An 11568-nucleotide genomic window follows, 5' to 3' on the forward strand; every position below is an offset into this window, starting at 1 on the left:
ATCTGGACTGGATGGACTACTCTTCAAACTTCTCAGTCCCTCCATCATAATCAAGTGCGAGAGGACTTGCTTTATTCTGGAAAGGAAACATTGAAGTCGAAATTCTTACTTCTTGTGCAAACTACATTGACACTAGAATAAAAACAAAAGGTAAAATCTTCTTCTCTACCTTCCTGTATGGAGAACCAGACATGGCAAAAAGGCAGGATTTTTGGCTCCAGATCCAGAATATTAGCCTATCTAGAGACAGTCTGTGGTTCATCACAGGAGACTTCAATGAAATCATAAATAACTCTGAAAAAGTAGGTGGCCCGCCAAGACCAGAAGGGTCATTTACAAATCTGAGAACTTTGATGTCAACTTGCGACTTGTTTGATTTAAAGCACACAGGAAACTTCCTGTCTTGGAGAGGGACACGTCATTCTCATCTGGTGCGGTGTCGTTTGGATAGGGCTATGGCAAACAGTGATTAGATTATGGAGTTCCCCTCGGGTAAAAGTGAGTACTTACGGTTTGAAGGCTCAGACCACCGACCTTTGGTCACATCTTTTGAACCTTTTAGGAAAAAAAGAAGAGGTTTATTCCGCTATGATAGAGCTTTAAAAGAAAATGAAGAAGTGAGGAAAGTGGTCCTTGAGGCGTGGAACTCTATCCCGGATGCATCTGTTGAGAAGAGACTAGATGCCTGTAGACGGGCAATCATCACCTGGAGCAAATACCATCATGAAAACAGCCAAAAATAAACAATCTCTCTTCAAAAAGCCTTGGAGGAAAACATGACTAAAGATGAAGAAAACCAAGCGTAACTGGAAAGAATCAATCGAGATCTATTGAAGGCTTACCAAAATGAAGAGGCGTTCTGGAAACAAAGGAGTAGACAACTCTGGCTAACTTTGGGGATAAAAACACTGGATACTTTCATGCAGCAACAAAGAGCAGGAGGGCTCTAAATAATATTTATGTGATGGAGTCAGCAGCAGGAAACCCAGTGTATGAGAAAAAAGAGATTGTCACAGTAATTACTGACTATTTTTTATCAAATATTTACCTCTCAAGAAGGAAATAGAAGGATTGTGGTCTAGGAGGCTCTAGTTCCCTGCATCTCACAGGACATGAATGAATCATTTATCAAATTGCCATCGGTAGAGGAAATCAAAAGAGCATGCTTCTCTATCCATCCTGATAAAGCGCATGGGCCGGATGGGTTCTCAGCAAGTTTCTTCCAATCAAACTGGAGCACAGTGGGAGAGAAACTGGTTGCAGAGGTCCAATCCTTCTTTATCTCCGGAAATTTACCTCTGAAGATAAATCATACCCATGTCAGGTTAATTCCGAAGATTATTGTCCCCCAAAAAGTGTCTGACTATAGACCTATTTCTCTGTGCTCAGTGTACTACAAAATTATATCCAATATACTGACCAAAAGACTCCAACCAATCCTTTCGATGTGTATATCGGAGAACCCATCTACATTTGTTCCCCAAAGAGCTATATCAGACAACATGCTCATTACTCACGAAACCCTACACTATTTGAAGACATCAAATGCAAAAGAATGAGTATTTATGGCGGTTAAAACAAATATAAGTAAAGCATATGACTGATTGGAGTGGGATTTCATAAAATTTGTGTTGGAAAGGATGGGTTTTCATCGACAATGGGTCCAATGGTTGATGCAATGCATAACAACAATTTCATACTCATACCTGATAAATGGCCAAGCTTTGGGTACAATTACACCATAGAGAGGCATTAGACAAGGGGGCCCACTATCCCCTTATATCTTTATTTTGTGCAGTGAGGTACTGTCAGGCCTCTGCAATCGAGCACAAGAACAAGGAAGTCTACCGAGTATCAAAGTGGTAAAAAGAAGTCCTTGCGTGAACAACTTATTATTTGCAGATGACACAATGTTTTTTTGTAAGTCGGTCCAGAAAAGTTGTATGAAACTGAAGAGCATCCTGCGCAAGTACGAAGAAGCATCAGGACAACAGAACAATCGAGACAAATCTGCCATTACTTTTTCAGCAAAAACAAATAGGGTGATAAGAGAGAGAGTAATTCGAGACTTAGCTATCCATAAAGAAGGTGGGCAAGGTAAATACTTGGGGCTGCCTAAACTGTTTAGACGTAGGAAAAGAGATCTTTTTACCCAAATTGTGGACCGAATAAAGCAAAGAGCCATCAGTTGGTCATCTAGATTCCTCTCCATGGCAGGGAAACCCACTCTGTTAAAATCTGTACTAGCTGCCATGCCAACCTATACTATGACATGCTTCAAACTCCCAAACTCTCTGTCTAAAAGGATTCAGGCTGCACTTATTAATACAAGTGTTCGAATCTCATTTCTTGTTGCACAAGTCATCGAGATCTTAGCTCGAGTCTTCAAGCTTTTCTATCAAAGTTTGACTTCTCGATTTATTCGTTCTACTCCCTACATTAGTTTCTTAAGTGACTCAAAATTCCTTCCTAATTGAAAATTTTAAGTCGGTTTATCAACTGACGTTAATATACCGAATTTATCCAGCGCCTTTTTTGTAGTGAAACTATTTAAATACTATTTACTTTTTAAGTTTATTGACGTCATAATTAAGGTCACAATTTTTTATCCAAGATATATATATATATGTTTTATCCAGGAGTTTTCTCTAACTTTCACCCATCTTCCCGTATGTGGACTCCTTATGTACATTAACTCCCGTATATCTACCATAAAATTCAATATGGACGGAAGGCAAAAACAGTTGACTTGAAAGAGAAGGAAGGAGAGCTCTTTGTAATGTTTGCCTGCATGAACGAAATGCCAATGGTTGATAAATTAGTCTCTTTGAGATGGGAGGAGGTGAGTAGGACTACACTTGATAGCTTGACAATCTTTTTCGGTTTTCGTAACTCTGAGTTGAGAACTATTCTCCCATGGATGGGGAGCAAAGTCTATTTCTCAAGGTTCAGATACGATCACGAACGTCGTGTATCCTATTCATTCGATTAAAGCATGTTCAATCCGGGCGAGCAATGGAAGAGTTGGGGGAAACTGTGTCGTCGTCAAATTCTATGGATCGATCCGCCTTCCAAGAACTCGTTGGACCTTTTTTTTTTGTCAAACAAGTGAGATTTCATTCAAATCAAAGCCTCATAAAGAGGTAGGTTCTTACAACAAACAACAATATAATCAAAGGGGAGAAAAGATAAGGCTCCATGAGTTCTTCAAATGGATGCTCCACTCTTGAAAGTTTTACAATGTTTGAAGAATCTATTGGAACCAAGATGGATTCAACCATGAAGGCAGGCTTCGCAAAATCCTTAACCAACAAGTGATCATGAGTGCCTCTATCGACAAACGCAATCGAGCTTTGAAAAGAGTGTTCCACAGGGGTAACACTAAATGAGTGTATAGCCAACATGAGAGGTAGAGTAATGGGGGCAACGTCCTTTAGCACTTTAAGATCGAACCTCTTGGCTGTAGAAGGAGCTTCAACCGGGGATCGCAAGAGTTGGGTGCCTAACCGTAGCAAACCAGGTGAGTCCTCCCTCACATGATGCTCATGGCCATGGAGGTTAAGGAGTTTCACACAAAGCTTGCAGCCGGTTTGGCCCTGAGTTTTGTTAACAAACCCGAGCTGCCTATCGTGTGGTGACATGTTACAATTGGGGACACTGGGTGGGAGCTTCAGAATCACTCAGCTTGTTGGATTAGATTCCAGATTAGAGCTCAGTAATAAAGGCATCCACACATTGCTAAATGACTAGCCTCGACAAGGATAAATCTCAAAGCAATCTGAAGAACACAACATACTGCTACCGAGGAAACCTCGACTTGACCAAGCAGCTATAATCGGAACTAGAGAAGTTGAGTTTAAAATCGCAATGTCATTCACGAATCTGGATAAGACAATCTGAACCCCGACCAATACAAACAGTTCACAGCACAAGAAACTTCGATGCCCACCGTGATTGATTTTCACACATATAGACTTGATTTTCCAGAGATACAGAGGCGACTGATTGATTAAGCGTCGGTAACCAACACTCTGAGGAGGTGTGGTCATAATGTCGTTGCTTGTCAACACCATCAGCTGAACCCGACGCAACAGAAACACAACCAAACCTAGGGTAAAGAGGTGTTATGATGGAGATTGATAAAGGATTATGAAATTCGGACCTGGGCAGAGAAACTCGGTGTTCAAAGTCACATCGTCGATATTGGTTCAGCGGGAGTAGGCCCTTACAAAGCTTGCCGAGAGGATAGTATGGTATCAGGATTTCAGAGATATAATGCCAAGACCCGTACCATGGGTTCAAGTCGAACTTCAGATGGAAACTACATCCATCTCCCGCAGAAGATCGGAACGCCATATTGGATTGGTTTGACAAACAGGAGAGAGCGATGGACATGTACCATATGCTTATTGAATTTGGGTGATAGCTTTCGTTAATGGGCCCGGACTTATAGAAGGAAAAACCGGTGTGGGGCAATCGATCATAGCAAACCGGGAATAAGAACTCATCTGGTTTAGTAGATTCTGATATGGGCCGAGAGTGAAAACTTAAGGGGCTAGGTCCAGTAAGGGAAACCACCATTTGGATTAGGTCAACTATTGTCGCCGTCGTCATCATCGTCGGTACAAGCGTTGCCAACTTGTAGATACGGTGAGTTCGGTGAGCACCGAGAATCACAAGGCAAAAGCACACCGGAGATCGAGGGGGAAGGGTAAGCCATATTTCATATTCAAGCTCTAGTGGTAATTTGGATTCGAGGGATTTTCCTTCTGAGCAGAGCATGGGGAAGATGGTTCATATGGATCCATCTGCGTACTCTGTCAAATTCGCACTCGTAGGAAAACAGTTGAGATTTTATTTTATTTTAATTTTTTAAATGTGTAACCGAGGATATGGGAGTTTCAGTGTTGTGTTTGTGTTTACCATAACCCTTTATCATTTCTGATGCATCTCATTTCATTTCTGATGTACTTAAGGCATTAAAACCAAATGAATTATATATTTCAGAAAACTCAATTTTTTGGGGGTGAAAAATTAGAATAAAATACAAGTGGTAAATATATTGAGATGTAGCTAGGAGTACAACCAAGTGATGTGACCATTTTTTCCCACAAACCCAAATAACTAGTAATTCGAGCCATATGAACCACTCGTCTTCTAATCGCTGATTTCACCGCACCATCCATTACCTTCCCATCGAACCCATCAAAGACACGTTTTAAATTAATTTATAAAAAAAAAAAGACAATCGGTAATCGCAACGGGAAAATCAGAAATAAGATGTCACCTGTAGAAAGAGAAGACAAATACAACAGCCAAAAAGGTTATGGTACAGAAAACATAATTTCATTAACAAAAAATAGTACTTTAAAAAATAGTGGTTTTTAAAAAAAAATGTTATTTTTGTTATTCTCCTTTCGATTTAGAAAACATAATCTCATTATCAATATAATGAAACATTTTCTACTATAAATAACATTTTATTTTACTTAATAGAAGGTGTTGAGTATAAAATTGAATTGTACTTAATAGAAACTTATCAAAAGTAGTTATATTGAAAAAATGAATTTTTATTATTCTCCTTTGGATATAGGAAAGAAACAAGTAATTTCACTAACAATATACTGAACACCTTACTATCAAGTACAATTCAATTTTATACTGAATTTTAAAATTGCACACACAAATTAAGACTATCTGGTATATTATAAATTTTCAGTATATTTCATCATGTATTGAAAAAAGTTTATACAAATAATTCTTTGAAATTGTGAATCAGTATATCGTATAACATAAGAAAAAACTAAGATCCACAATTTCTCTATTTTTTAATAATCATTTTTGATTTTTGACTATCATTCTAATATATTATTTCTATTCCTCTTAAAAAACTCTCTTCCGGCGGCAATGATCCCATGCGGCAATCCTCATCTGAACCTTCTCAAAATCCGAAACCCGACACGGAATCGTGATCCGACCCGGTTGATCAAACCCATGAACCCGTTCCGCTTGCTCCAACAACTCTCCGAACAATGGATGATTAAAGTAAATCACCGGAACCACGACACGCCGCGTGTCATCGTCTGATTCGCCGACGTGAACCACCAAATGTCCTCTCGGAACAACCCGGTTCGACGTTTTCGGATCCTTACCCAATCGGATCTGACTCTGACCCGGATTCTTCTTACCACCACACAATCTCTTAGCTCCACGGCTTAAGCACCTTGCTAATGACTTGATTCCGGAAACCGGGTTAGTGATTCGGGTCGGGCATTGACGTTTCCCTGATTGGATTCTTCTTGGTAGAATCATCCATTTGAAGATTTTGACAAATCTGTGTCCAATTTTGAAACCTCTAACTCTCTTCATTGTTTGGTTTGGTTTGATCAGATTATGACAAAAGTGAATGAAGTCTTTTTGGAGAAAACAATAAAATGGGTTTGTTCGAAATCGAGTTTCAAGAAATGGGTTTGATTTAGAAGAAGTAGATTTTGAGAAAGTTTGGATTTTTTGGCTGTTTTAATCGTATCTCTCTCTGTTATGTTTTAGAGTTGAAGAAGAAGAGTGTTTGGGTATGGGGAAGGAGGCAACCTCTTTTATAGGCCGTTGAGCTCTCTATGACTGTTTATTATCTGTGCGTGCGTTTTTAGATGTGCACTTTTTGATGTATACTTTTCCAAATTCAATATTTTTTTTCTTTGTCTTTGTTGTTCTTTTTGTATACTTTGCCTTCTTATTTAATTTATGGAAAATACTCAAAATAGCATGTCAACGTCAACCTATTCACATTACACTACAACCTCTATAAATTAATAAGATCGAAACCATGAAATTCTATTAATTTATAGAGATTTTTAATTTATCAATAAATTAATAATTATTAATTTATCGATAAATTAATAAAATATTAACTTATGAAGAGATTTTTAATTTATTTTCATAATTTTGAAAATTTTATATTACAAAATAAGATACTTTTGTTATGATTCACATTTTTATATAATTTTCTTAATTTATAATTTTGGTTATCGTAATATGATTGATGTTAATATATAGAGTTTCTTATCTAAATGAAAATGATAAATGTTAGAAGTTTAAAAGAAACTGTTGGTATTATCTTTGATGGTAATGATGAAGTCGAAGAACATATTACGGTGCGTTTAGAATCAATTACATGTAAAAAACAATTACCGCAACTACTCTTCTCAATTTTTTATGCAATTTGATAAGACAACATTAAAAGTTTTTAATACAATAAAAAAGATTAGAGATAAACTGCAACTAGAATGCAAATTCAAGAATAGACAAACAACAATAGAGTCATATTTCACTAAATTTTCTTAGATATATATATATATATATATATATATATATATGTAGTTTATATCATTATTAATTTATGATATTATTGGGACTATATTTTTACATAGAATTTTTTAAAAAAATATTATCTTATTATTTTATCGAATTGTGTTATTTTTTACACCGGTCCAACTCAGGACCGGAAAAATTTATTAATTTATAGCGATTATTAATTTAAAGAGTATTAATTTATAGAGGTTCTACTGTATTTATAAAATTTTCACGTTAAAGAAAATTTAATTAATTATGTAACCTAACATATTAAAGATGAAGATTATAATGTCAGTATGAACTATGGAGATTCGAGATGCTATGTTATGATCTTCAATGAGAATGGACTACTTCAACACTTCATGGCTTTATTTAATCAAGTTGCACATACGCTACCTAGAATAGGGTCTCAAGAAATTGCAATATTACTCATGTGTTGTTTGTTTATTTATTCCTTTATGGCTATCTTAACAAATTCATTGTGATGATAGTTACTAAAAGTAAGCAAAAGTTATAAAGTAAGTGTTTTTAGCTTAAGTGGATTTCTTATTTTCATTTTACGTATATTTTTCAATTTTCACAATTTCTTGGATATGTAGTTTATACTATTAATCAGAACTTTCTTTTAATGAAAAACAAATGTAATAGCTTTGTCTTTTTCATCAACTATTTGCAATATTTTAGGCTAGGGGATAGCTAAGACAAAACTCTTTCAGTAATACAGGTTGAGCATGTTGTTTTATACTGAGAACATAATGAAACGACAAACAATATTAAACAGGCATAATGATCAGTATATTCACATATTTAAACAATATTAAACCACTACAATAAAACAGGCTATTCCCAACTGCCGTAATAGTCGTTAAGGAATCGTTAATATGTTGTTTACGATTCAATTATGACTAAAACATGTAGTCGCAAATTTTTAATCGGTAAAAAAATTAGTCGTAAAAATAGTCGTTATTTTAACGACTATTGTACGACAATATACCGTAGTCGTAAAAATAGTCATAACAGAGTCGTAAACAGTTACGACTACAATACGACAGGATTACGATTAACCAATAGTTAAATAGGCAGTTGTAAAGGAGTCGTTGTGTAGTCGCAACATTTGAAGACTCGGTTACGACGGATTTACGACTAACCATGATATACAGTATTTTGGCTTGTAGTCGTAAAGTAGTCGTAAAATATTTGCTACTGATTTACGACTATTTGGCTACTATTCTATTATGCCCTAAATTACATCTGTTTAGCGACTAATGTGTTGTGGAAAAAAAATTTGTAAATTTTTTAAATTGAAATTGGTACATGTTTCTCAAAATATTATGAAACCAATCTTGTAAATACAACAAAAACAAGATTGAGACAATAAATTCATATTAACCGATGATTCATAATACAAACCAAAAGAGACAAATGCATACCAAGTTTCTCACAAGACAAATATATTGGTATACATGTGTCTCAACAAAAGAGACAAGTTCAACAAAAGAGACGAGTTCAACAAAAGAGACAATTCATGAGTTAGGTCTATGAAATTGGAGAGTGAGAAGTTAACATAAGAAGCATCCATGTTTGAAGTTGGAGAAGGATCCGCTGTTGCAGGAAGTGTGGTTGAGAGTGGCTCTGTGGTTGCTTCAGCTGATTGAGTCTTCAAAAAGTCCATAAAGGCCGGGTCAGTTTTGCGCAGGTAATTCTCCACTAAGGAGAAGTGCTCTAGCTTGTCCTTCTGCTCAGCCACAGCTAGGAAATGTAGTGCTTCACGGGCAGCAAGTTCTGCATCACGAGCAGCAACCTCAGCATCACGAAGAGAATTATAAGCAGCCTGCTCTTCGATTTTACGTTGAGTTTCCTTCATTTGCTCTTGCAATGACTGAACCATTGCAGACTCTTGTCGTTGGTTTTCCTTGCCATTGAGATGCTTGTGAAATCATCTGTTGTGAGCTCTGGAGGCTGTGAAGTATGTTCCGCAAGGTCGGACAACTTCTGCTGCAAGTTCTTCTCATAACTGAGAGAGATTTGCTCCGCCTTCCGATCAACATAAGTACCATCTTGCTTGGTATGTGTCTTAATAAAAACCTCACCAAGAGTCACCGGTCTTCCCAATTCCGTTTCCTGCAATGTTACAAAAGAAGCAAGGGTTATGACAACATTTAAAGCTCCAAATGTAAAGAAAAACAAAATTTATGGGTATGTAAAAGTTACTAACCATTTCGGTATGGATTTGTTGATAAGACTTTGGCCGTGATAAGTGGACGTGAGGACCAAGACCACCACGATCAGACAAACGAGCTTTAGAGTAGGTGAGACTCCTTTGTTGTGCTTCTTCAGTCTCCCAATACTCAACCATTGTTCGCCAAATAGTATCTCTGATCCATGTTGGTCGCTCTCCACTCGTCTTGACATTCCTAATCATGTTTTTCATCCGGCATTGGCAGATGAGCTCGAAAAACTCTTGAACTGTACCATTAATCAAAGGATCCCATGTGTGTGTTTTCTACATAGCAAAGAGAATATAATGATGTTAGTGTAAACTCAACAAGTAAACCTATATGTGAAAAGGTTAAGAGAGAAAAGAACTGTACAGCAAACACGATGAACCATCTCTGTTGTCTGTCCCGAGACACAGATGTCCAGCTGTAGTATGGACCACCAAATTTATTTGTAAAAATTTTAGTAATCTTCCTTACCAGTTGCGATTTTTCGTCGCGAGTAAACCTGCAAACACATGAAATAGATGTCAAAGATGGAATATGATCCAACAGTACTTATACATATATATAAGACCAACACAAAACAGAACCTATTAAGAACAATCAAAACAGACATCAATGTTCTAAATGGAAGTAGTCGGTGTTTGGTCTTATATGACATCAATCAAAACAGACATCAATGTTCGAAACAGACATCAAAACAGACTCCATCATAGAGCATCACAGACCATCACACAACAACAAAAAATTACTTTAAAATAACAATCAAGTAGAAGACAATATTCACGGTTTGGCACTCTAAGCAGGGCATTTAGAGTGATAATTGTGTCCTCCTGGAGCTCCGGATTTGAAGCCTCAAAACCTTCATGGTAGTTGTTATCGTGAGATGATGGACGACTCTGAGCTTGAGAGTTATTAGCCGGAGACGGTGGAGCGTCCTGTAGTGGAGGATCAGCACCACACTGTCGCGGATTGTTGTGGACCTCCTCTGACGAAAGAGGCTGTGGAGTCTGACGTTGTTGGTTCACCAAGGTCTGGAAAAGCGTCTGTGGCGGTGGATAGTTGCGGATCTGTGGTGCTGCTGACGGTGAGTGTCTAGGGAAAATGCGGTCTTGCTCTTGGGGTGATTGAGGATGGGGTAAATCTGCTGTCGGCGTAAAGTTGTATTGACTCGGTAGAGGGTTTGCTCTTCTCGCTTCCTTGACGGGGTCGACCCTTCGGTTCTTTGGAATACATTAGGAAACATCTTCCTCTTTCTTTCTCGCTTAACTGGAGCTTTGGTTGGAGCCTTAGTTGGAGCCTTAGTTGCAGACTTCATTGCAGATTGTGTTGGAGCCATTGTGAAGACGAGAATCGGGAAAGAAGGGATCGGAGATAGAGTAGAATATCGGGGATATAGTAGAGAAATGGAAGAGGATTCAGAGTGATGGATTCCGAAAAGAAGTCGAAAAGGAGAGTATCGGAGATTCGAAAAGGAGAGAAATCGAAGTGGAGTGAGTATCGGGTTTATCTAGCTATTAGGGTAATGAGATAGAAAATTAGGGCTTTGGTAAAAGGGGGGAAAATTAGAGATTTCGGTTTCCCAGGTAAACCAAAATTATTTTGGTTTTGGGGGTAATCGAAAATTTATGGAATTAAGATTGGTTTCCCGGGTTAATTTGGTTTCCCGGGTCAAATTAATTCATATTTTCTACATTTAGTCGCCAATTAGTCGCCAATTAGTCACTAATTAGTCGCTAATTAGTCACAATATTAATTAAACTAAAAGTTTATTTTTTATTCACTAAATAACAGCTAAACAGTCACAATTTATATTTATATATATAGATATATATATATATATATATATATATATATATATATATATATATATATCACCAATTTGATATAAACATATTTACTCAGTTTGATAGAAGCATAATTTACAATTTAATATAAACACATAATTATCTATTTTAATACAATAGATAATTATTAAAATATTTGATGCAAGCAT

At 36.9% G+C, this 11568-nt stretch overlaps 1 protein-coding gene across 1 annotated transcript; it reads right to left on the reverse strand.

Moving 5' to 3' along the window:
* Positions 1–5703: 5703 nt before the first annotated feature.
* On the reverse strand, positions 5704–6552 carry LOC104707531 (SAUR-like auxin-responsive protein family). Its single transcript, XM_010423904.3, has one exon. The coding sequence runs from the start codon at positions 6367–6369 to the stop codon at positions 5884–5886; it is 486 nt and encodes a 161-aa protein (XP_010422206.1). The 5' UTR covers positions 6370–6552; the 3' UTR covers positions 5704–5883.
* Between the last annotated feature and the right edge of the window lie 5016 nt (positions 6553–11568).

The sequence above is a fragment of the Camelina sativa genome, chromosome 8, assembly GCF_030686135.1.
Source record: "Camelina sativa cultivar CO46 ecotype springtype chromosome 8, ASM3068613v1".
NCBI lineage: Eukaryota > Viridiplantae > Streptophyta > Magnoliopsida > Brassicales > Brassicaceae > Camelina > Camelina sativa.

Bases quoted from the DNA above. Each gene is read 5' to 3' on its own strand.
- LOC104707531 (XM_010423904.3), bottom strand. From the start codon at position 6,369: ATGAAGAGAGTTAGAGGTTTCAAAATTGGACACAGATTTGTCAAAATC.